The 27,796-nt window shown below is 37.1% G+C and overlaps 1 protein-coding gene across 2 annotated transcripts; it reads right to left on the bottom strand.

Moving 5' to 3' along the window:
- Window positions 1-3,556: 3,556 nt before the first annotated feature.
- On the bottom strand, window positions 3,557-27,796 carry slc5a6a (solute carrier family 5 member 6a). 2 transcript variants are annotated; one of them, XM_027154214.2, is made up of 16 exons: window positions 27,642-27,796; window positions 22,468-22,896; window positions 21,518-21,583; window positions 21,151-21,202; window positions 20,792-20,859; window positions 18,559-18,713; window positions 17,655-17,795; window positions 17,396-17,525; window positions 16,919-17,007; window positions 16,717-16,829; window positions 15,254-15,321; window positions 13,530-13,616; window positions 12,703-12,881; window positions 10,254-10,357; window positions 4,649-4,770; window positions 3,557-4,022 (listed from the first exon to the last, which is right to left on the bottom strand). In XM_027154214.2, the coding sequence occupies exons 2-16, from the start codon at window positions 22,813-22,815 to the stop codon at window positions 3,876-3,878; spliced, it is 1,869 nt and encodes a 622-aa protein (XP_027010015.2). In that variant the 5' UTR covers window positions 22,816-22,896; window positions 27,642-27,796; the 3' UTR covers window positions 3,557-3,875. The 2 variants fall into 2 exon arrangements, with proteins under 2 accessions (XP_027010015.2, XP_027010016.2); XM_027154215.2 differs by lacking the exon at window positions 27,642-27,796 and having other exon boundaries at window positions 22,468-22,566; window positions 22,692-22,863.

Raw genomic sequence — 27,796 nt, 5'->3', positions numbered from 1 at the left:
CCTTTCATTTTTTTTAAAAAGTACACAATGAAAAACTTTCATCTTTTTTAAGCTTTCATTACAAAGAGATTTGATTGGCTTTCAAGAGCATAAAGTAAATGTCATCGCTATCATTGCTCAAGTAAGTGTGAAAAATGTCATCGCTATCATTGTTCAAGTAAGTGTGAAAAATGTCATCGCTATCATTGCTCAAGTAAGTGTGAAAAATGTCATCGCTATCATTGCTCAAGTAAGTGTGCAAAGTGTCATTGTTATCACTGAGTAAGTAAGTGTGCAAAGTGTCATCACTGCCATTGAACCATCCCTAGCTACAACACATGCCTCTTCATAGTGCTTCCTGAAATCTCTCTGAAACTTCAACAACCAAAGAAACAAACAGGGTGAAAAGCATAACCAAGGCAATAAAACTAGACTGACTTTCACATACATGTACATGCGTATATTATATATATATGATGCTGTTTCTACTGACACCTTTCTATATTAGCCAGCATGAACTTTTACAGAAATTCAAAACTCTTTTATAGGATCTGTCTGCATGGACTAGCCTTCACTCGCCACAAGCATCAATGACCCTGTCACTTGTGCATCGGTTGTCTTTCCTTGAACCAGTGCATACTAGAATCACCCCCCACAAGACCTGCTGTTGTGGAGATGCTCTGATCACGTCATTGAGAAATCCCTAGTCAAAGTTACTCAGATCCTTGTGTTTGCCGTACATTTTTCCTGCTTCCGAGAAAATAAACGTTAAGAACAAGACAATGATATTTACCTCCCAAAAATGTACATAGAGAGAGAGATGCACACTAGGAATGACTAAATGGGAAAATATCTATAAAAATAAATATTTTCATAATATATTTATTATACAAATTGTATGCCGTGGATTGTAATTACTTGAGTTCTATGCTTTCTTAACACATTAAATGCAAATTTGAAAAAATAAAATAAAAAAATGTACAGAGAAATAAAGCATTGAGGCAGTAGTGACCGTCACAGTGCTTTCCGGACTTCAGAGGTGATAAATAAAGAATACCTTGGTATAATGTATAGATTACAATGTAAAGAGTTAGCTAATTCGGGGTCTTTTTTTAAACAATTATTGGAATGTATTTCTCCTTTCAAAGTTGTTAAAGTAAGAAGTATGACCCAATAATGTGCATTTGTTACAGGGAAAATAAAACTGATGTGTTAGAGAAATTAAGATGCTGAAAGAAAGCACTAGGCATACACTTCAAGTAACAAGGTATGAAAGGATGATGGACAGACAGCATGCAGATTCTAGGACAAGAAATGTTTATAAGTTAATAGTCATTTCTATCAATCCATCAGAAGACAAGATAACAAATAAGGTCAGAGTTACATATTAGTTGGCATGATGACTCTCTGGCAGTGAACTTCAGTCTAAACCCAATTATTTCATTGTAGCTATTAGGGGTCTAAATATTCTTATCCCAAGAACAAACAGGAGCTAGATTTAGTCTTATGCATTTAATCATTCTAAATGAAAAAATAAGCCATTAATCTAAAGACTTTTGAAGTAACAGACTGAATGCACCGTTGTGCAGATACTGTAGAATAAATCAATAATGCCCTAGATTAAGGGTTTAGGAAACACTGCTTTAGTCAATTCAAGCACTTGTCCTACAACTGTAATTTTGTAAAGCACATAAATACTTACTAGGTCCCATCAGAGATGTCAGAAAGAACAAACTGTATCTAATCTTAACAATGTACCGCTTGCAACAAAATACAGACAGATTATAAACTGTCAAATCTAAAGTCAGCTAAACATCTTATGCAGGTCTTTGGAGAGGAAGAACAATTTTAGGTCCATTCAATAAACACCGCACAACACACTGAAATAAAATCTAAAACAAAAATTGCAAGAGAAAAACAGCTAATACATCACAAATGCTGTTTCACAGTGGGACAACATAACATCTCACACACTCAAAAACACAAAGCCTAATCAGCACAAATCAGAAAAAGCCCATTGTACGTAAAATGCCCCATAGGATGGCTTTAAGGTCTTAAGGCAGAGAGAATCTGTGAATTTGAAGACCTAGGTATATAAAATAAAGAGTTCTATTTTTTGCTGATCAGGCAGAAAAAAAATACTGAAAACTAGGCCAGCAGTTTTCAAGTGATGACTGCATTTAGTCAGTTAAACATACACCACGTGTTTAGCAAAGCAAAAAATAACATTACAATCAACACAGACAAAGTCACTTAACATACTTTAACAGCCTGTGATTTCGTACTCATTTTAGCCAACTTGATTTCTATTATTGTCCAATCTTCACATTTTTAGTAATAGTAATTTTTCATATACAACATCATCTCATAAACCATTAACTATGGTGAGTGGAGTTTTTGTACTGCCAAAAAATCATTTCCACATTAGCAGAGTGCAAATGTAATGCAGTTCTATAAGTGTTTTATAATTAACAGCAAGTGCCAAGGTTTGGAGTTAAAGAACAAATTAAGCATTTGATTGTTGCAGTGACCTCAAATAAAAGTCCCCCAACAGCAACATCCTTCAATTCTAAACATCCCTGGAAGAGTCCCTGGAATTTCAGGTTATGATCTTATTTGATATTATTGAAGTCTGCTCAAGTAATTAAAACAAAAGAAAATATAATGTGTAAAAAAAAAGCTAAATGTTAACTATACTCAGCAGCAGGGGCGGTTCTAGGGTTTCATATTTAGGGGTTTTAGCCCTCAGTGAGAATTTAAAACAAGAAGAGTTTTATATTATATATTATATGACTACATAGTAAGCCAAAAGTTATGGTATTATTAAATGGCAAAAGTGGACACCAAAATTTTATGCATGATGTAAGTCTTGAATCAGATCAGTTCATGTGTGTGTGTATTCTCGACAAACAGTGTGTCCGATGAATGACGTCATTGATAAAACTAATATTCACAAGACAAAGACCAGATCAATAAATGTTATATATTTTGTTTGTGCTATCAACTCTGGTAATAAGAATAGTGAAATTTCTTTGGTCTTTGCGGTTTTCCGCTCTTGGATCAAACTGATAAATAATTTCCTTTCCCATCGACGACATGTCCTGCATTTTAGCGCAATTTTTAGTTTTAGCGTGGCGGAGATCACAAACAGGAGAGCTGAAGCCACCCTAAATAAGGCCTAGAATTGCCCCTGCTCAGCAGTACAGATACATTAATGTTACCCACCCAAAACATGCCACATTCACCAATAATGGACTAACGTTACTAAACAAAAAGACACCTGGAATAACGTAACCAAATGAAAAGGCACCTGGACTAAGATAACTACAACTGTATTTGTCAGTCATTTTCCAGACTCAATTCTTGAATTGTTGTCAATTGCTTCATGTCCCATCAAAATACCATACTGAAACACCAAAAATTGGAAGTATTAGCCAAACATGACAATTTTTGCAGTTATTAAAAGTGTTTAAAGAAATGGCACAAGCTACTGATTTTTGTCTAGGGACCATATTTCAAATAAACCAGATCAGGTATAAAGATGTGCCTTTTGTTCTGTTAATATATTTTTGCTAGCCACTTTGACCTTGGTCTTTATTTTCTAAGAAACATGCAAATGTTGAGACTGTTTACTTAATTGGTCAAATCACATCATGTCATATTTATCTATTTATACAGAAATTGTGCAATCCACACACATCCTCCTATGTGAGTTTAGTGCTAAATTTGTTAGTATTGCGTTATCAACGTAACATATAATTGTGTAATGTTACACCTGAACAGTTAACCTATATAGAAACAGACTTTTCTGACATCATGATGGTCATAATTGTTTGGTTTATGAGACAATAAATATGGCCTTGAGCATGTGTTATATAAAGGATTTAGGGGAAAAATCACAAAGCTGTCTCCTGTTCCACATTCACCAGCTTGCAAGAGACCTCTGAGGTTTTGGACTCCTCCTCTTCGTTCTTGTGTTCATCCTGAATTTGGACAATGCTGGACTCTTTCGGTCTGTTTTCATACGGCTGTCTGTTCAGAGCCTGGGATTGCATATGCAAAATAGATGGAAAATTGTCTTAGAAAATACAGCAATTTTTTCAGTACCTCCAGCATACAAGAACTTAGTTACAACAATCTCAATTGTTTTTGTTTCTGGTTAGCTTTTTGGCCATTTGTATCCCTGTTGTTTCAAAACTCTCTATGCTTGTATAGAATTCATTCTTTGTCTCAGGATACTTTGAAAAACCCGCTTCAATAATGCCTGTGTTATAGGAAAAGTCCACCCTGAAATTCATTAAACATGTGTATTTATATTAGATTTGGTATATATTTAGTGCTTTGCTTACGATGTTGCCAATATGTTGCTTGTTGCTGTAATTTTTGTGACACTTCACAGAGGAACATAGCACAGTTACACTAGAAGAGAAATAATTTGGGAAATCACTTGTATAAGGCAGACTTAGTGTGCTTTATATAACTATTTGCAATAACCACAGTGTGCTGTGAAAGGGCACATTATAAATTAATAAAACATAATATGCAAATCTTTCAGGATGGACTTGATCTTCAGTATGATAAATATTCTCTCGGTTTTCATTTGATACAAGGATTAAATTAAGACTATAGCAAGACTTTGTAAGGGAGAGTGTTAGCTTGGTAAACTTACCTTGTGATCCAGAGGAGTAACACAGCAAAGCTTCTCCCTGTAGCGCTCAGGTAGAAAAAAAAGCAGCATTCCCAACACGGGGTAAACTGTACCTGGGGTCAAGTCCTTCTCCTTCCAAGGTCCTGATAATAAGGAACGAGTAGAAGTGCATTCAGATATACAATTACCTTCATTTATATACTATATACACCAGAAAGAACACACTATTACTTCTTCAATGTATTTTTGGACTTTTTTCCAATTGTTTTAAAATTTAAATATTTATATGAATTTATATCCCAGAGACTCTATTCATAGAAGCAGTTACAAGCTTCAAGTCTTCACAGTTGCATCTCTACATGCTTTCCACACCTGGTATTAACCAGGTTTTCACTAAATGTACAGTAGCAAATGGGAGTCTTTTCAGACCATCCGACTCCTTTTAATTCCTGCCATATGCCTTTTACTCATCGATTTGTCCTATGGTCATGGAAAAGGTGTTATTCTTCAGAAGGGTTAAATTATTGGCCTGCATCAAGCAAACAAAGTAACTAAGGAGATTGCTGAAACTACTTAATTTAGGTTACAGGTAAGTGCTACAACACATTATCAAAACCTGGAAGGATAGTGTTGAACCATCACTATAACCCCTATTACATACCCCTCCCCTCAGAAAGGGATTGGTCATAGCCATGGCAACTCTTAAGATTCTGCACGATACATTTCAGTACTATCTGGATCTGAGATAAAAGAAACCGAATAATTAACAGGCCCCAACCTTTTCTTAATTTTTGCTGCTCCTTTCCATTTGGCGGACAGCTTTGCCATAAAACCTTCATCAGCTCTAGATAAAAGATGCGTCCATACCCACATACAGTCTCACATTGTCTTTTATAAGGTAATAAGTTCCTGTTGTCTGTCAAGGATCGAATATGCAGGGTTATGGGGGTCAGGCGGTTTATGAAGAGCTCTCTCCATTGGACCTTTTAATTTACGTCCCAGTGCCACTTCAGCAGGTGTAAACCCGTGCCAGGCGGTATTGATAGCAAACCGAAACTCGGCGATCCATCTGTCCCACAACTTATGACGATCTCCGACATAAGAGGCAATCATCATTTTCAAGTTTCGATTGACCCCCTCAGTCAGATTAGTTTGGGGATGGTATGCCGTCGTGAGTTTTGACAGATGTCCCACTGTTTACATACCAGGCCCAGGAGTTTAGAGGTGAATTGTGCACCACGATCTGAGACTAGACAGGCTGGCGTTCCCCATCTGGTAAATATCTCCTCTACCAGAACTCGGACTATCTAAAGAGTCTTTGCAGATCGCAGAGGAAACATCTCCACCCATTTGCAGCAATAATCCACGATAACAAATAAATACTCATTTTGCTTGACACTCTTTGGAAACGGTCCCATAAGATCAATGCCCATCATATAACCAGGTTCAACAATGGGGGTAGACTGTAGATGACCAGATAATCTTGACAAGAATGGTTTGTATTTTTGACCGACTTGGCATTCTTTACAATATTTCCAAACATCAGCTCTGATTGTCGGCCAGTATACCGTATCCAGTAGTCTGAGCAAGGTCTCCAGCTTACCTAGGTGAGCACTTAATGGATTGTCATGTGCATACTGAAGGAAAGCTTCCCGATGACTGGATGGAATTTTCAAGTTTCTGACCATTTCGTCCATCTGGAACACTACGGAAGAGAAACCCATTTTCTATTACGTACCGCAATCGTGATGTATCTTCCGAGTCCCGAGTTGTGATTTTGGAGATCAGTTCCTGTATTTCTAAGTCACTTTCCTGTGCAGTTGCTATCTGTGGGAGATCCACTGGCATGGAGACTGATGGCACAAAAGAATTGGAAGCTTGCGTGACTGCAATGATGTTAGGAGAAATGGTGAGACTGGGAACCCTAGATAGTACATCGGGTACCACATTACACTGACCTTTTCTATATTTGACTGTGAAATGAAACCCTTGCAGTCGTATAGTCCACCAGTCGAGGCGTGATGATGGTTTTGGATGCTGAAAAGCCCAAGTCAGTGCTGCATGATCAGTTACTACTTCAAACAGTCGCCCTTCTAGATATGGTCTCCACTTCTCTACTGCCCACACCACTGTCAAACACTCCTTCTCTGCTACAGAGTAGGACTTTACAGCCCCTCTCAGTAGTCTGGATGCAGATGCTATAACATGTTCTCCTCCTGCAGATTCTTGTGCTAGAACTGCTCCTAATCCAATCTCACTGGCATTGGTACGTACGGATTTACAGATGAATTGTCCATAACTGGAAGAGTATTAGACGGAAGACTGTAGGTTTGATCTTTCAGTGATGCGAACAGTATTGGTATTCGTGGGTTGAACTGGAGTGGATGTTGACGGCCAAAGAGATTGTAATCTCTGTTCAAGTTGGTGATCTCTTCTCTTTAAACAATCCAGTACCGACTGACCAAGATCCTGAATAAGGAGCTCTACATACTTTCCCACTCTATTGCATTCATGGTCTATGCGGTATAACAATTTGTCTTCAGTGGCTTTGCATTGTGACTCAAAATCAGTGACGGTAACCTGTTCACTCACCCGTTGACTGATGCTGGTGAGCTGCTCCTCAAGAGAGGCGAAGCGTTCCGTGAGCCTTTCTAGCATAACTGACACGTCACTGGAAGTGTTAGGTGCATTTTCCTCACCGTTGTCTGGTGGAGGCCGTGGAGGCAAAACCTGGTCATCTGGTAGGAGATTCCCCCCAATAACTTCCTTATTCTCCTCCTCTGAATCAATATACAAGTCACTGAAAGTATTAATCAGCTCCTGTAGTGGTTCTCTGGGCATGCTGAATGGTACAGATGAAAAATCTGGATCGGGTACGGACTCATCCCCACCTAATGCTTCCTGACTAGCCATATCGTTGTGTTTGGGGTTTTTTTTGTGACAATCACTGGGAAATTTTTTTATGTTGGTCAAGTCCCTGTTCGGGCGCCAATTATATAACCCCCGCCCCCTACAGAGGCAGGTAGCAATACATGTGAAAAAATGGGGCGGGGCTACCAACTACTAATTTTACACCAACGTTAATTTTAATGTATTTCCCAGGAATTACCACAAACAACAATGTGTAAAAATAGGTTTTTAAATCCTTTGATAATGATATCAGGTTTCAGACAAGAATGATTATGACAACAACAAAAAAACCCAAACAACAATGGAACATGAGAATTCAAAGTTATAGACAAACAACTCTTTGAATATTGGCAGCAGAGGATGGTTACACCAGTCAGTCAATGTTTCATATCAGAAAATCCCATCCCTATTATGATGAAAACCCTGCACATGCAAATGTTCAAGTAATCCACAATTAAAAGCCCACAAAGTCAGATCCTTGTACTCGGGATACCGATCATCCTCAACGCAAAAGCAACACTAGCACTTCATTAGGAAATGTTCTTGTGGTCCATGAAAGTAGAGCCTTTACAATTCATGCAGATCCCAACAGAATATATAGTAGCATACAAAAAGTCCATCTACAACAGAACACAGACCTAACATTAACCAGAAAGCTCACATTCAAAATTATGCAAATCAAACAGATTAAATTACAATTAACATATGAAAAAACAAAACTTATAAAATTGAACTGGAAACAAAGTTTCTCAATCAGAAAATAATTATTTCTCAAAAGATATAATTCAATGGAACTAAAGCAAAGCCATGCTTCCCTCTTCCAAACAAATCTCCCTTCTTCTACTCTACTACCTGGTTAAATACTTGGGGTTTCTGCCCCCTAGTGGAGAGTATGAAAACCAGGTAACAGGTAACCCTGTTACATCACCTTCAAAGAAGAAATGTGGTCAGAAAAATGGGAGGTGGATGAAGTGATGTACCCATCATCCCTGGTGCAGTGTGTGATCTGGGCTTGCTTCAGTTGGTCAGGTCTTGGTTTAGAAACATTATGTGCCCAAACAAATGAGGCATTCTGTATATACTATGTATATACTGAATGACCAGGTATATCCATCAATGGATTTTTTTCTTCCCTGAGGGAATGTGCATATTCCAAGATGACAAAGACAAGATTCATTAGGCTCAAATTGTGGAAATGTGGTTCAGAGGGCATGCAATATCATTTTCACACAAGGACTGGCCACTACAGAGTCCAGAACTTAACACCAGTGAGAATCTTTGGGATGTGCTGGATAACTCTCCCAACATCAATACAAGATCTTGGTAAGAATTTGGTGGAACTCAAATAAATGTGACATTGCATAAGCTTATCGAAACAATGTCACACAGAATATGTGCCAGAATCAAAGCAAAGGGCAGTCCAACAAAACATGGATGTGTGACTTTATTTTAGTCAGGCATTGTATACAGTATTTCCCGCACTATAAGGTGCACCTAAGAGCCTTAAATTTTCTCAAAAATTGGCCATGCACTAATAACCCGGTGCGCCTTATGTGTGCACCGAGTTCCAAAATCTGTAAAAATGCTGGGTGACTTTGGTAAGCGCTCCGCTTGGTTGACTGTCGGACCGTTTCCCGCTGACACATACAGCATACACTACGTATGCTGGCAGCGATAAACCAATCAGAGAACATTACGTAATACGTACAGTACGTACGCTTACCTTCGCCACGCCTCCGGTAGGTACAGTATAACTACCGGTATGTTGCAGAACAACATTTGTTTCTTCCTAACAATTATGCGCTCCACACTCCAGTCCAGTAGTTGGCGGTAAATGCACCTTAAGTGGGTTTGCCATCTGCCAATAAAAATCAGATGCTTACGAGGCAAATACAAACTACAGACTATCAGTTACGCGGCTGTAAATGGGAATAGAGCAGCTGAAAGTATTCAACATCAATGTATCTATGGTTCGGAAGTGGAGGAAGCAAGAAAATGTACTGCGTCAAGTTAAGAAGACACAGTAGATAAGGACTTTGATGGATTTGTGGGAGAAGATTGATTAAAAAATAATGTGTGTTGTTAAATAGTAGCATAAAGTTCAACTAAACTCACTGTTTTGCTTCAGTTACCTTTTTTGTAGACCGTATGTTTTAGCATGCGCCTTATAATACGGTGCGCCTTATAATACGGTGCGCCTTATAATACGGTGCGCCTTCTGTATGGGTTAAGTACAGAAATAGACCCGTAATTGACACTGTGCCTTATATTCCGGTGCGCCTTATGGTGCGGAAAATACTGTACTTCTTTTGTAAATGATGTCCAGTCATCGGAATATGGTGGACCATATTTAAGTTCTTGTGACGTCTGAAGATAATCGAAGCAACCAGGATGCACTTGATCTCAATCTGGTCTAAAATTCTAATTATTTATATTTACTAAAACATGTTTTCACTTTGTCATTATGGATTAACTTTAGGGGGATTCATAGCAAAAAGTCAATCAAGCGATTTTGAATAAAGTCTGGAACACCTCTTTAATTTACAGTAGCTGTGACATTTTGCAAACATTAATGTAGCTTTTTAGGTGGGTTTTCTTATAGGATAAAGTACATACATTGTATTTGTATCTCTATAGTTGTTATATTTATTGGAAAATATATAACCAATAACATTTATCCTAGAATGTAATAAATTATGTAAACAGTTTCACATACCAGTGAGAAAGCTGACCAACAGTCCTACCACTACAACTGTGGCTGAGTTGTGAGCACTGTACCACATGTAGGACAACGAATAGAGGGCTTGCAGTCCACTGGGCCTACAGAGACACAGTACTGGGTTATTTTTTAAATCTTAACTCACAAGAAAATCTCATTCAGTTCAATGAACTTAATTCAGTTGAAGAACCTTGTATTAAAACTGGACAACAGGGTAAAAACATGCTTACCTTATAAATTAGAAATAAACTTAGAATTGGGTAAATACAGTTAATAAACCGCCCCCGGTAAATGTCTACATAGATATTATAACTGTGAAAGAACTGTAAATGTTCCATCACAAAACCACACAAAACAAAAAAACGAATAATGTTTACTAATAATATTATGTTTGAAAAATAGCCTGCTATAAACTGCAATGATTTGCAATGAAATGATTATACAAAAATAGACTTCACATGTTAAATCTAGCTATAGGGGTTGTATGCCAGTGACTTATATAATGGTCCCAAGCCCAGATAAATAGAGAGTGTTGCGTCAGGAAGGGAATCCAGCGTAAAATGGGGCAAATCCACACCACACCGGATCGGTCGAGGCCCGGGTTAACTACGACTGCCAACTGCACTGTTGACCTACATGATGCCAGCAGAAACTAGACTACTGTTGGTCAAGGAAGAGGAAGATGGAGAAAGGTTCATAGACAGAGAGAGAAGAGCAAAGGCAGGAGTACAGGTCTGAGAAAATGGACTCAACTTTGGTACAGTGACAGTGAAAGGTAGAGAGCTGGCAGACGTAATGGAGAGAAGGAAGGTAGATATGCTGTATGCAGAAGGCCGGGTGTAAAAAGAGCAATGTACAAAGTATTGGAGGGGTATTCAAACTGTTTTATTATAGTGTGTATAGGAAGAGAAATGGGGTCAGTGTGATCCTGAAGGGTTTGTAAAGGGTGTTTTAGAGGTGAATAGAGTATCAGACAGTAATCAGTTTGAAGTTAGGAATTGAAGGGGAAATATGGAATGTGGTCAATCTTTATGCTCCACAAGTAGGCTGTAAATTAGAACACAAGGCGAGATTCTGGTGTGATTTAGATGAGGTGATAGAAAGAATTCCCAGATGGGAGGAAATGGCTGGATGGAAATGGATGTAGTAAATGAATGTATGACACTTATTTCCAGAAGAGAGAGGAACATAGTCAGAGTGGAGGTAGGACATATAATAGTGGAGTAAGTAGGTAGACTACATTATAGTAGAATGAGGTGGTGGTAGGAGAAAGTGTATCCAGAAAGCATCAGATGGTGATGTGCAAGATGTCTCTGGTGGTCAGGAAGACAAAGGTGATTAAAGACAGAGATGGAAAGGTGCTAACAGGCAAGGAGAGTGTGCAGAGAAAATGGAAGGAATATTTTGAGGAGCTGATGAATGAGGAAAAGGAGAGGAAAAGACAGGAAGAAGAGGTGAATACTGTAGAGCAGGAAATAGTAAAGATTGGAATGGACGACGTGTGGAAGGCTCTGAGGCTAATCAAGAGTGGAAAGACTGTTGGTCCATAGGACATACCTGTGGAGGTGTCTTGGAGAGACAGCACTTTAGTTTCTATCTAGATTGTTCAACAGGATTTTAGAAAGTGACTAGATGCCTGAGGAATGGAGAAGAGTTCTTGTGCTGATCTTTAAGAACAAGGGTGATGTGCAGACTTGTAGCAACTACAGAGGTATAAAGTCGATGAGAGACACAATAATAGCTATTGGAAAGAGTAGTACTTAGCTAGGCTAAGAAAAGAAGTGGATATTTGAGTGCAGCAGTATGGCTCCATGCCCAGAAAGAGCATGACTGATGCAATTTTTGCTCTGAGAATGTTAATGATAGAAGTACAGAGATGGTCAGAAGGAGCTGCACTGCGTCTTTGTGGATTTAGAGAAAGCGTATGACAGGGTACCGAGAGAGGAGAAACAGAACAAAAACTAAAAATAAATAAATAAATGCAGACCTACATACATACAAGTCATCTAAAAATATTAATTTAAAATACTATAACGTCTCTAACATCTATCACTAATGAGCAAGCCGGGGGTGAAGAAACATTCGCGGAGATGATTTGAGGAAGAAACCTTGGGAGGAACCAAGCTCAGAAATGAACCCATGCTCATTTGGGTGACACTGGACCGTACATAATATAAATGTAAATAATGCAATTTCTACAATAGTTTTCAATTGTGCAACCGAGAGCTTCTGAGGAAATAATGGGTCAGCGCAAATTTTGAGTTCACCACAGACCCAATACTAGTTCCTTCCTGTCAAAGTCTTCAAATGATTGCTGACAAAGACCAGACCATACAGCTAACTGACCCAACAGGTGATTCTCTGTGGTGACCCCAATGGAAAAAGCCAAAGGTAGAAGAAGAGATTTCACATGCTAAAGAACCCAACACATGAACATTATATTTACTTGGGTTTTGATGTGATGGAAGTAATAACTGTAGTCATGATAGCAGTTGTGTTTCTTGTGTCATGAAGGACTGTGGTGTTAAATATGGGTGTTCCTGGTACTTCCATACGGGAAATGAAGCTGCCAATTCCAATCCAGAAAGCCATAATCAGTCCTGATACCAAGCCAGTCACTGCTCCCTGGAAATGTACACAAACACATATGCCTGGGTTTTGCACATCCTCTATAAAGCAAATGTTTTAATGAGCTCTGCTACTTTTGTTTATCCATCATCTACAATGTTGTATATGATGTAGATTTGACATCATCTATCACCTTTATGTTTAATGTTAGTTAACAGTTTTTCTTCTTAATATTGTTTTATTGTTATTTATAGTAGTGGTCCACTGCGGGGATTGGACGACCAGTGTTTAAAGTGTGCTGATGTTTTTATAAAACCACTGGAACATTTCACTGTTTCAGTCAATTTGTCTGTTTTAATACATAGAAACATTACTACACTAGTTTTGGGTGGTGCCTCAGTCTTTGTGTTGGCATGATAAACACAATGCTCGATCTAGCTACCATTTTATGTAATTTACTCCTTATAAAGTTCTTATGTTTAGATCTGTTGTATAAAATGAACATTGCAATATCATACTTACAATCATGCTGTTGTACTGAATATCACCATGGCTGTGATTACGTACAGCCTTGTACCTAGAGCCCAATTACAGCTGTGCTGATATTCAGTACAAGAGCACTCTTGCTTGTGTAATATTGCTTAAGTATATTAATGCTTCAGTGAGGCAAATGTTTCTACTTTTAGAGAGCAACAATTCACTTACAACAGCGTTGGCCCAAGGAAAGAACATGCCTAGACAGAAGAGGCCAAGAAGAGGTCCACCAACCATCCCAAAAATACTGAGTGCTGCCTGAAAGGATCACATGAAAGTAAGAAAGTAAGACAAAGTAAGGCATGCAGTTTACATTACAGAGGAGATTTTGAACACTTTAGAATTGCTTTTATCATTTTATCTCTTTTAAACTTTTACTATAGTGTACATTGTTGTAAGATTGCATTAAAACAAACCATTACATACCATTTACCATTACATATTCAGTTCATAAGGAATGTAAAGAATAGAACACAAATGACATGCCAGCAGAGTACATTTTTTTGTATAACACGACAGACTGGAAAACAAACAAAAATACCAAAATGCAAAGCAATAACAATGGAATCCTTACAAATAGCAGTTAACAATTATACATTTTTCTTTGTTCAAATTATTTGGAGGGTCCACTGTAAAAAAAGTTGCTGTGTATGATTTGTTACTATCGAAACAATGATAAGCACATTAATATAAACTTATAAAATGTATATGTTACAGCTAGTGCTAAATGTCTAAGTAGTTATACATATGCATACCATCTAACCAATTGGAATGGAGTATTCAAACATGCTTTGGTATAATTATGCTGTAGAACTGCATAAGTAAACCAGAAAATAAAATACAATTGAAATGATCGAAGAGCAAGCCCACTAAAACAGTGATCAGACAAAAAATATTTATTTGCCTGTTACAGTCTAATCATGCAAATAATGTAAAAAGAAATGCTAGTCTGAATGGGAAAGATGAAAAAGACAGAGCTACACATGATTAGATTTTAAATGCATCTGTGAAGCTGCTTTGAGACAATGTCAATTGTTAATCATGCTACACAAATAAACTGAATAGAATTTTCATTTCATTCATTCATTCATACATTTTCTACCACTTATCCGAACTACTACTACTAATTACTCCTTCAGGCAGGTTCTTGGGTTTCACATAGACATCATACATGGACATCAATACATTAAATGTCAGGCAATAAGACAAAATTATTCTATCAGACTTCCATAGCTACTGCGATGCTATACCCATAAATTTAAAAGGTCAATGCCGGCCATGCATAAAAAAAAAAAAAAAAAAAAAAAAATTGAAATAAATAAATAAACAAATGCTACAAAAACTATAAGCTGTAATTAGTTAATTTACCTGGACCTTTATTTAACAGACAAAAGGACATTCATTCATTTTCAACCGCTTATCCGAACTACTCGGGTCACGGGGAGCCTGTGCCTATCCCAGGCTTCATTGGGCATCGAGGCAGGATACACCCTGGACGGAGTGCCAACCCATCACAGGGCACACACACACTCTCATTCACTCACACACACTACGGACAATTTTCCAGAGATGCCAATCAACCTACCATGCATGTCTTTGGACCGGGGGAGGAAACCGGAGTACCCGGAGGAAACCCCCGAGGCACGGGGAGAACATGCAAACTCCACACACACAAGGTGGAGGTGGGAATCGAACCCCCAACCCTGGAGGTGTGAGGCGAACGTGATAACCACTGAGCCACCGTGTTCCCCTTATAATTTTCAGTATGTACAAAAACTGCCAAAAACCCATCTAAATTGATAGGCACAGAAATATGATTGTAACATGATCACATGACTATTGTTGTATTACAGTATTTACAAATAGCTATTATACATAAATGGAATAGTCCATACCTGTAACACAGAGCCCATTAGAGAAGCGATGTAAGCCATAGCCAGACACACCAGTCCATAGCCAAGAGCTGAGAAACAGAGCAAAGGTTCTTCAAAACCGTGATTAAAAACATACACTGATGTTATTTTGTATAACATTTTACAACCCCAAAGTGGTAAACCACATAAAAATACTACAAAACATTACAAAATATTTTGCTGCTTGGATGCATGTGAACAATAATGAATCACAACAGGCTATTTATACTCAGGCCCAAAATAAATGTTGTTTTGAAATTGTGTAGTTATCCAGTCTTCTTGTAGTATGTTTATGATCATCAGTACTGTATTTTTTATGTTTGTAACTTAAGCTGATGTCTAAAGTGCCTGCCATATGGTTTTCAAGGCTGATTATTTTCCAGAGAGATATGATGAGTGTTCCTGTGACCCTCTTTGCACAGCATCTTCAAAGTTTAACAACTTTAAGCTTCCACGTCTTCCCACTTCTGAAAGATCAAAGCAGGGCTATTTAATTAGTGTGTCATGGGCCAGATCACGGAAAGCATCGCAAACAAGGTGCCGGAGAAATATAGCTTGCAGTGTGAGTAATGGCACAGCAACAATATAGGAGCCCATATGTTGTATTTTTCCACCATAGGACACTCAAATAAGCTTTTTTTTCCTATATTTAAAATCAAGTCAGCTTTTTTCTACATTCAAATGGGTAAATCAGCATATCACATTCACTTTACTGAGACTTAAGTGCTCAAAAAAGTTCACAATACGTAAAATATATTCATTATATTCATTGTATTTTTCATCAAAATAAATTATTTTAGTACGCCTGTTTAAACTACAACTGTCATTTCAATAATTGGCAAACATTTAGGCTGACATTTTTAGATCTTGCCAGAGCAGTGAAATCGTGTGTATATGTTGTCAGTGCAATAGACATACAGTGGTGCGGGTGCTGCGCTGGGTTATTACTCGTTTTAATGGCATTCATGTGCGAGAATGACGATTTGAACATGTACAGTAAATAGAGCTAGGCTGGTAGAGTAGGGTTAATATTTCACCAAATTTCTGATTTTGTGAAAAAAACTGAAGTATTATTAGTAAAAGTTAGTATTATTTGTCTGTCAGTCATCGTGTCTCACAGGAGAGGCTGCTCACGCCACTCGCCTAACTTCACATGACTCCTGCTCTGTGCTGCGACTGCAGCTCGTGCTGAATAGAACAGACACGCGTCAATTCATAACTGTAGACTACTAATACTAGGCTACTAGGACACCAATTACCTTGGCCACCAATTGAATAGCCTGGATCCAAGTTAAGCCCACAGAGGGTCAGAGAAGACCAGCAAAAATTACCATTACTCTTGCACTTGTGCAAGTACACAATTGCATTTTATATAATAAATTTAAAATACAAGTTGTGTGTTTACTGTGACCTCCTGTGGCTGAGAGAGTTAAAGTGCTGCTCACCGAGCCCTTTAGATAGTAGTGTGGCTCGTGCCTCCGTCATGCCAGGATAATAGGGCTTGATTAGATCTTCCATGGTAACCGTTGCCAGGGAGTTGAAAGCAGATGAAATTGTGCTGCAGTAAGAATAAAGAAAAAAGAAATGATCACAGATAAGCACCAAATATATGTGTATTAAGGAATGCATTAAATATTAGGTCTTTACCTGAGAGCCCCACTAAAAAGACAAGCAACAAACAGTCCAGGCAAACCAGGAAGGTCTCTGAGCACATCCATCACAAAATACAGCACCATCTAGCGAAAGAGAATTTAAAAGCATTTCTCTAGCACAATGCTAAACAATATTGTGCTATTTTAATATCTAGTAGTAGTAGGACAATACAAATAGTTAATAACAGTGTTACTCATTAAAGTGCTTAATTAGAAAAACTCATAAGACAAAACATCAAAGTCTTACCACAAAAAAAATTAGTTTACATGTTCTTTATTTAATTTTATTTATATGGCAGTTTAACAAATTTTAATAAAATTATGTTAAGTTTAAGTTACTTTAAGCAGCTATGAAGATTTAAAAAAAGTATTCTCCTAAAAGCTACTGGGGCATTATGAAATGATATAAAAAAAGACCATGAAACGCATCCTTTAGAAATATGACAGGAAAAAATGTCAGACAGAGTCTGACCTGGTCATTGGTCTTGACGTAGCCCTTATCCAAAGGACTGTCTTCACCATAACGAGCAAACATGACCAGTCCCATGAGACAACCCAGTGCCAGGACTATTTGCTGACATGGAAACACCACATAGCAGGACCTGTGAAAAATAGACAGATATGAAAGCCAGGAACTTTACTGAAAACCTATAATTAAAACACAGACACACTGTTTTTAATTCATTAATTTCTACATAATCACATACTAAAATGAGGCTGGTATTACTGACATGATGGCCTCTCTTTCAGAACGGGAGCTAAGGTATCTCTGGACCTGAGCTTGGTTGACTCCATAGAGTGCCAGCATGAGGAAGATGCCCCCAACAGCCAGTGTCCAAAATGTGTGCCTCTCCAAGGGGTCAGGGTTCAGCCTGAGAAGAGAGTGACAGAAAGGACAATACAAAAGGAATCTACTGGACTAAAAATCTTCTACCTATAATCTTGAACATCTACACTATTCTTTTAAGTTTTTTATATTCTGTTCTTGAACTTTGCTTATGGCCATCTGAGCACAACACACATCAACTGTATGGACTGCACAGACCTGTACCATATACACACTCTTCCAATATAAATCCATCAAACTGTTTACATGCTGTTTTGCACACTGTTTTTGCTCTTTGCACATGCTGTCTCACATTTCAGTTGATTGCTGTTTTGAACAATACTTTACAATATCTCATGTAACTGCTGCTATAATATTGTGTTCATTCCAGTATTTTTGCACACGCAATATTGTTTGAACATACAGTATGTACACTGGTTGGCGCTGTTTCTGTTTATTGTCTTTTGTGTAATGTCTTTTGTGTAATTGTCCCTTTTTTTGTTTGCACTGTCTTTTGTCCTGAACTGTTTTTTTGTCTTGTCCTGCACTGTTTGCACCAGGTTGCACTTTATGTGGTAGGACTAACTTACTAAGTCTTTAGCTCTCTCTTTGTAGCACCATGATCCTGGAGAAACGTCGTCTCATTTCACTGTGTACTGTAACAGCTACATATGGTTGAAATGACAATAAAAAGCTCCTTGACTTGACTAAAGTGAAATTTCTTCTAATTGATATTGTATTTATTAAAATCAAACAGTATCTGAATTTTCCTTTACTGTGAATCTGCTTACAGTAAATATCTGACTCACACAATGGATGAGATGCGGCTGCCATTCTGGGCTTTCATCCACACCTCAGAAATTCCACCTGCCTGATGGGTGCCCACTATAATCACAGCCAGCTGTCCAGCAAACATCACTATTGTCTGGAACACATCTGTCCAGATGACTGCTTTGAGGCCACCCTGTACAGATGAAGAAGGTTATGACTGGTGCAATAAGAAAAAAAAACTTTTCTGTTGCCATTTTAAAATCAGAAAACCAATAAAATTCCTTTTCACTTTAAAACTGTATTTTCTTAATAATTATTATAATTATTTTACCATAGTTACTATTGCCATACAGTGGGGTAAATAAGTAATTGATACACTGCTGATTTTTCAAGTTTGCCCACTTACAAAGAATGGAGAGATCTGTAATTTTCATCGTAGGAACAGCTCAACTCAGAGACAAAATCTAAAAAAAATTCAGAAAATCATGTTGTATGATTTTTAAATAATTAATTTCCATTTTATTGCATGAAATAAGCATTTGATCAACCAGCAAGAATTGCTGTCTTTCACAGGCTTGTTAGTTTGTCTTTAAGAAGCCCTCCTATCCTCCACTTATTACCTCTATTAATTGCACCTGTATGAACTTGTTACCTGTAACAGACACCTGACCATACACTCAATCATTCAGACAAAATTGTAGACCTGCACAAGGCTGGGATGGGCTACAGGACAATAGGCAATCAGCTTGGTGAGAAGGCAACAACTATTGGGGCAATTATTAGAAAATTGGAGAAATTCAAGATGACTGTCAATCTCCATCAGGCTGGGGCTCCATGCAAGACCTCGCCTCATGGAGTATCAATGATCCTGAGAAAGGTGAGGAATCATTCTAGAACTACATGGGAGGACCTGGTCAATGACCTGAAGAGAGCTGCGACCACAGTCTCATTGGTTGCCATTAGTAACACACTACACCCTCATGGATTAAAATCAAGGTCCCCCTGCTCAAGCCAGTACATGTCCAGGCCAGTCTGAAGTTTGCCAATGACCATCTGGATGATCCAGAGGAGGCATGGGAGAGGGTCAGATGAGACCAAAATAGAATTTTTTGGTATAAACTTACTGAAGTTTCCATGTTTGGCGGAAGAAGAAGGATGAGTACAATCCCAAGAAAACCATCCCAACCATGAAGCATGGAGGTGGAAACATCATGCATTAGGGGTGCATTTCTGCAAAGGTGACAGGATGACTGCATTGTATTGAAGGGAGGATGGATAAGGCAATGTATCATGAGATTTTGGGCAACAACCTCCTTCCCTCAGTAAGAGCATTGAAGATGGGTCAAGGCTGGATCTTCTAGCATGACAATGACCCCAAACACACAGCCAGGGCAACTAAGGGGTGGCTCCGCAAGAAGAATTTCAAGGTCCTGGAGTGGCCAAGCAAGTCTCCAGACTTGAACCCAACAGAAAATCTATGGAGGGAGCTGAAACTCTGTGTTTCCCAGCGACAGCCCCAAAACCTGAAAAATCTGTAGAAGACCTGCGTGGAGGAGTAGGCCAAAATCCCGGCTGCAGTGTGTGCAAACCTGGGCAAGAACTATGGGAAACATCTGACCTCTGTAATTGTAAACAAAGGTTTCTGTACTAAATATTAAGTTTTATTTTTCTATTATTTTTTATAAGTATCAAATACTTATTTTATGCAATAAAATGAAAAGTAATTATTTAAAAATAACACAATGTGATTTTCTGGATTGAGTTACATTACAGATCTCTCCATTTTTTGTAACTGGGAAAATCTGCAGTGTATCAAATACTTATTTGCCCCACTGTGTGTGTGTGTGTGTGTGTGTGATATATATATATATATATATATATATATATATATATATATATATATATATATATATATATATATATATATATATATATATATATAGGTGGTTGACGTGACATGTGATTTTAATGTAACAGTGTAAATACTCACTAAAATTGATCATTTGGAATCAGAAGGGGCTTATATGAGCAAAGGCCTTTAGTTTACTAAAATAAAATCTTATCATGCCTTGATAGGATATATATACACATATGTATATATATATATATATATATATATATATATATATATATATATATATATATATATATATATATATATATATATATATATATATATATATATATATATATATATATATACACACACACACACATTATATATAGTTTATAATATATAGTTTTAGATTGGAGAATAATGGTCATGTTTACCAGTGTTGTGTAGAGTGTACACACAAGTCCCATTGCCAGAACAGCCCCCCAGAGGTCAAAACCAGTTACTAAACACACCAGGAAATAAAACCAGGTATTAGTAAATTTACTGGCAAATGAATTAATACCTTCATTCTCATGCTCTTTGCTACAAAGTCAATAACTTAGTAAGTGTTTCTATTCTATGGCTGCACATATTCATACTGAAACAAAAAACTCAACAAAAGTTCTTAGTAATAAATTCATTGTTAACATCTTTACTTTGCACTAATGTTTTTTTAGTAACTAACTTTACTTTGTAATCTTTTAGTTTACTGAAAGCAATCTTTTAGTGTTTTTTTATGAACAGACTTATTTACCTGCATTTAGTGCAAGTGCAGGTGCATACAGTACCACTCCCATATAGATCACCTACAGGGACACAAAATGTAGAAGAGTTGAGGTAGCTTTTGGTTAATTCCACTAAAAACAATTGATAACAATTTATGGATTAAATAAGCGAGACATTAAATTCACGTTCATGAAATATATCCTTAGAATAAATCAGATTTTTTCCCCTCTATAATTTTAACACATAGTTCAGAGGCTTCCAAAAAAACAAACTAAATCAGAAAATAAGGAAAGAAAGTGCTTGAGAACACAAGCTTGCAAAAAGATTAATTACATATGTCAGATAAGAAAGTGCTCCAAATCCTGACTGGCTCACACAGAACAAACCCAACTCACCATCTGAAAGATGAAGGTCAAGGTGCCACATATCTGTACAGTTTTATTGAAGCGAAGCTCCAGATACTGAAAGAGCAGTAAAAAAAATATAAGATTAGATAAACGACAAACAAGAACTATGTTCAAATAGTATAAAATTAAACATGGCCATTTCACTCATGAGTTGTTTTAAAGGTCCAGGGTTTTGACATTTCTATTAATCAGTGTCTATTCTCCCACAAGGAGGCTCAGAGAGATCCTGAAATATGTGCAGAAAATTCTCAGATCAACTACTGAATGAGAATAATTTCCCTTTCTATCTGGCTGTCCAGTATGATAATATAAACAGTACTGAATTGGACAATCACTAACACATGGCAAGTATTGTTAACATTTTAATAGCCAGGAATAACAACCCAAAAACAGAATTTTATCATTACTAGCATGTGGACACATTAACCAAACCATACGTGTGGAAACGCGGCAAACAAATTTCTTATTAAACTAGCATGTATCTTTGTACTGTGAGCATGAATCTCTAACAACCTCAAACAACCTAATATCTGGGGATATGATTTAGTGGGATAGGCTTTTGTAAATTCTGTAAGTACAAAAAAGAACTGAGAAGCATATTTAACATTTTGTGTATTATTTAGTAGAAATTATTTTGTCCTCAAAAATTTAATTTAGTTCATAAATGTCACATCCCCATATAATCAAGCTAAGGGCTTTGGAGTTATAGCCGTCATTAGAGAATTTGGTTTAAACGGAAAGAAACACTGGTTTAAGAATACAATACTTACAATTAAAATATGTGGCAAAAAAAATAAAAGTGAAGTACAGTACAATACTTCCTGAATAAAGCTGAATATAATTGAATAACAACTATACATATTTTTTTTAAAATGAAGCTCTAAAGCAAATTAATAGATTAGAGTTTAAATAGAGCAGACAGGATGTCAGGAACACACCTGATAGGCGCTGGAAATATGCAGGCGGTAGAAAACTGGAATGAAGATGTGTGCTGGGATGAGCAGGCCCAGGAAGTAGGAGCAGCCCAGGAACCAGTACTGTGTGCCATAAGCATAAATTTCAGCTGGTGCACCCAAAATGGCGACAGCCGACTGAAAAGTGGCAAGCAGGGACAGTGAGAGAGGTAGGCAGCTCATGCTGCGATCAGCCAGCAGGAACTCACGTGTAGTACTCTGATGGCCCCCTGAAAATGCATGGAACAGGCCAATGCCTGTTGATGCTACAAGGAGCAGCACGAAGATAGCATAGTCCACTGCAGTGAAGTGCATCTGGTCTATGTCGCCCATGATATATGTGTATCAGTATGACCACAACTATTTGACTAGTACAACAGTGAGTGGCAGGCCATTGAATCCTCACTAGTGCCTCTGTGAAGAAGTAAAGAGAACAGTGTGGTAAATGATTCACCTTAAAACATCTTTCACTGGCATCACCATGATAATGCCATAAACGAATATAATTATATAATAGGTTAAAATTCAAAAGCAACTGACTCAGCCAAGCCAAAATCATGGTTAGATTAGTGCTCTACAGAGATTTTGGTGCCTAAATCTCCAAAAGAAAACCATTACGTTTGGGGCTTTTTGTTGAGTGGTGGCTTAAAATGCAACTTCATGATCAGCAATAAACAACAAAGTTTAAACAACAACAGGGTTTAACTAGGAACATTCACATAATTCCTGCACTGCTAACAAACACCAAAGTGACCTTTTCACACTATTCCTGCTCTAAGTTTAGAATTGTTTTCATGCAAGAATACTACACATTAAATGAGGTCTTTTTTAAAAATTAACCACAAATGGAAATGAGGAAACATGAGACTCAATGCAACACAAATAAACTAGTACTTTAATTACTTCATAAATAATTGAAAAAAGGGTTCTAGATAAGTCTTCTTTCTGTCCAATTGTTTTAATGGAATGGGTTCAAAGCAGTCCACCAGCTGAGGAGAGACCAAAGGGCCATAACCACAATTTAAAATTTTACCAGCAGCTTTGAAAATCTCAACTATTTTAACATTTCAGAACAATAATGCGAGTTAGCTGAGGTCTTCACAAATGCAAGCATGCTAACCAGATCTGTCAATGGAACTAATATCAAAACATATTAGCTAGCTTCATAGCAAAGGCAAATAATAAATGAGGGCAGCGATTACTATTTATTTTGCTAATTGATTATTTGACTATTCCCTATGTGTAATAAACCAGTAGTTGATATTATATAGCGTTTTAAAAACTACTTGTACAGACCAGTTTGAACAGTCATTTCTTAAAATTAATGTGTTGGAAGCAGGAACAATGGGCACGTGTAATTATCTGTGTGACTTTGACTGTAGGAGTCAAACTGTGATGGTTAGACAACTGGGTCAGATTGTTGCAGCAGCAGGTCTTGTGTGGAGTTCCTGTTGTGCAGTGGTTATTACCAACCAGAGGTGGGTAGTAACGAGTTACATTTACTACTTTACATTTACTTGAGTAAGTTTTTGAAAAAATTATACTTCTAGGAGTAGTTTTAAATCACTATACTTTTTACTTTTACTTGAGTAGATTTGTGAAGAAGAAACTGTCCTCTTACTCCGCTACGTTAGACTACAATGAGCTCGTTACTTTTCTTTTTACCTCTTTGGTATTCTACGCATCAATTTTAATGTTTTATTTTTTTGACAGAGAGAAACTTCCGCTAAGGCTCTACCACGTGACTGTGTTTCACCAAATCAAACGTCGTTGTGCAGTCTCGTCACGTTACCATACACACTCTGAGCAGCGGGACGCGTTAGTTAGCAACACAAACCGTCAGCAATGCAGACGGTCAAGTTCAATAGTGACGTCACTGAGTGATTTTTTGGTGAAATAGTTTGTTTCTGCATGTTTTCACACACACACACACACACACACACACACACACACACACACACACACACACACACACACACACACACACACACACACACACACACACACACACACACACACACACACACACACACACACACACACACACACACACACACACACACGTTTTATGTTGACCGGTGTGCAGTTTTCTGTTCAGCATGCCTGGTATGAAATGTGTGTGTTTCCTTCTGTTGTTCTGTCACTGGAGACACACACACACACACAAAAAAAAACACACACACAGTTTATGAGAATTTATGGGCTGCCTCCTTCTAGTTCTGCCTGGTAAAAAAAAAAAGTATAAAGGTTTGGAAATTTGTGTTGCTTGTGCATTTATTTTTTATTTTTTATTTATTTAGTACTTGAATTTACCTGAATTATTTTAATTTAAGCTATTTTGTAATTAATTAATTTAAATTTATTTTATTGATTGGATGAGACATAATTTGCCTAAAGATTATTGTCTTGTGTTAAAAAATAAATCAGACGTTACTCAACAGTTACTCAGAACTTGAGTAGTTTTTTCACCAAGAGCTTTTTTACTCTTATTCAAGTAATTATTTGGATGTCTACTTTTTACTTTTACTTGAGTCATATTATTCTGAAGTAACAGTGAACCAGAGACAGTGTCACAGAGGCCAAGGTTTGTTAATTCACCCTGTTTATTAATGCACTAGCATGTCTGGTCTGATCCCACAGAAGAGCTACTGCACAAAATGCTGTAAACATTCATGCTGACTCTGATAGAAAAGTCAGAACACACAGAGCATCACATTTTGTTGTGTATAAAGCTGGGTAGCTCATTATAATCATAGTCACCATGCTGACACCTTTACACCACTGAATTTACCTACAAATAGGCATGCGGATATCAGAACTGGACAATGTAGCTATGGAATAAAGAAGGAGGCCTGGTCTGATGAAGCATGTTTTCTTTTACATCATGTGTGGGATGTGCTGTACTTATAGAAGAAGCCTTTATTTTGTCACATAACAGCACAGTGAAATTCTTTCTTTACATATTACAGCTTTGGAACTTGAGATCTGACCTTCTGATCAACAACCCAGAGACTTAACCACTGGAGCTATAACACTTCCCCTATATTTCCCCTAAAAGTTCCATTATTAAGAAAAATAGTGAAAATAAATGTTCTAATCTACTTGACTGAAAAATAATATAAATAAAAAAGGCTGATTTAAATCTGTGCTTTAAAATGATTTGTATCGTGTCACAGAGAGGAGAATCATGGATAAACTTTGCATGCAGAATCTGGCTAAAATAAATATACTGTTCCTAAATTAATATTAGCATCCAGTTTTATTGGTCCATGACACACAACTTCCATTTGATTTCTCACTTAGTTTGTCAGAATTTTATCCCAATATTATTTTATTATAAACTCAATATCATTGAGTAAGTTAAAATTCTTTATTCAATTTTAAATTTTTATGTTGTTATTTGATGTTTATGATCATTTATTTAAAATCAATGAACAGGAAAATTAACTTTCCTCTGTTTTTTAAGCACTGCCTATTGATTACTGGTTTCACAGAGAAAAACGAGTGTGGAAAATCCACTGTTTCAACTGTAACTAGACATAGAATTCTATTTAAAATATTGTTGTATTCTATTACTGCTAAAATATAGATGAAAGAATAGAGACACAAGGCACATACAGTTATCCAAAAAACACATAATTTGAACCTGCTTCAAGCTGTGAAATAACATTATTTTTTTTGCTGTTTCTAGGTGTTTAGATGTTACACTATATTATCATAATGTTTTTGTGCACATTTTGTTGTTTTTGTACTTTCATGAACCTGGGTTTCATGATCTCTTGTGGGAATTAAGAGCATTATGAATTGTAATAAATTCCAAGATACTGCAGACGTTATGATATTTAAACTTTCAACAAGACAATGAGCCACATTTTACAGGTATCCTCAGAGAAATGATTAAGGAATATCTGTTTTTCTACATTTCAACATTTGGGTTTGATCTTTGCTGAAAACCTGTGGTCAACATTGAAAATGCTGCCTGTACCTAAGAATATAAAGAAGCATAAAATGTGGACCATGGAATGACAGAACCCGCTACAAATGTCTCCCACTTTGATAGAAATTACAGAAAGGTATTTGGTGCTGTTATTCTCTTAGTCGTAGGTCTCTTAAAATGTTACATTAGGGTGCCATTAAAACCAATGTGTATGTAATAGTATGTAAGACAATGAAAAAGGGAAAAGTCTTGAATTCTGTCTATAAACTGCTGCGATGAGATGCAGGTATATACAAACTGAAAGACAAATAGAGACTTTTATTTAAAATAATAACAAATAACAGTTTAATACTAAAGTAAAACTTGTTAAAACACAAGGATGGTGAACAGTTCAAACAAGCTGAGCGGAAAATATAGAATCAAATTATTCATCTGTACGACAGTGTGATGTCTGAATGTAAAGTATTAAGTTTCTGACGTTATAAATTTTGTTAACAAAATTCTTATGAATGTAGTGTGATTTAACATATATTATGAATTATTTTTTATTCACCGCAATATTGCGGGCTTTACTGTAACATAATAAGCAATATATAGACTCAGGCTTCCTTTAGTGTTAGCTAGTTTATTCCCTAACACATTTTTGTACTGTTCGATAATAAATGTATGACGCGCTGAATAACCCGTTTACCGTAAACCATGTTGCACACGCGCACCGGATATTTTGATGAGTAGTTGGTGTTGATATTTTCTCGCGTGCAGTTTTATAGACACACAGGTGAATTTATATAAAGAAGCGTAAATCGCGCGCTGTTTACCTGCCGTGGGGTCTTTTAACAAGTCAGGGGCGTTCTGAGGTCACGGTTTGTTTGTGATATTAATATATGTTACTTGAGTAGTAATATACATATTAATATATGTACATCCAAAACCCTGTTACACAGCGAACTAAGATGTCACAGGTATGGACTCATCGGGTTTAGGGGCTAATTAAATCGTTATTTGTAGTGAATGTTAGCATCCAGTGATGACTCGGGCTTTGGGCTAAGGGTAGGGGAAAACTGTCAGCTTTTTATATTACAGCTAAATTACAGATCGGTTACTTGAAAAAATAATTGCAAAAACATTTGGTTGATGACGGCTACCTTTCTTGTAGCAACTACATACTAACACCGTGAACGAATTTAATCGACAACATTGGTAAATAATGTCATATTCTTACCTTCATGTGGCGAGACTCGTGCGCCATGCAGCGTGCCAGCTGTAATTGAATGGAGGAACGGCGTCCTGAGCAGGAGACCGCCCACTCTCCTTCACGCCAAAACAGGTTCTTCTGGAAAAAGATTTTGTTTCCCACTCGTATTTAGACAAATCCTG

Source organism: Tachysurus fulvidraco, chromosome 16 (genome assembly GCF_022655615.1).
Source record: "Tachysurus fulvidraco isolate hzauxx_2018 chromosome 16, HZAU_PFXX_2.0, whole genome shotgun sequence".
Taxonomy (NCBI): Eukaryota; Metazoa; Chordata; class Actinopteri; order Siluriformes; family Bagridae; genus Tachysurus; species Tachysurus fulvidraco.
Note: the sequence above shows the minus strand (reverse complement) of the source record. Positions and strands in the feature narration are given on the sequence as shown.

What these genes read in the sequence shown, in the direction of transcription:
- slc5a6a (XM_027154214.2), bottom strand. Translation starts at nt 22,815, where the DNA reads ATGGGCGACATAGACCAGATGCACTTCACTGCAGTGGACTATGCTATC. An exon ending in ATATTTCCAGCGCCTATCAG is followed by an intron (nt 21,584 to 22,467) that starts GTGTGTTCCTGA and finishes CTGCTCTTTCAG; the next exon opens with TATCTGGAGCTTCGCTTCAA. An exon ending in GTACACTCTACACAACACTG is followed by an intron (nt 18,714 to 20,791) that starts GTAAACATGACC and finishes TCATCTGTACAG; the next exon opens with GGTGGCCTCAAAGCAGTCAT.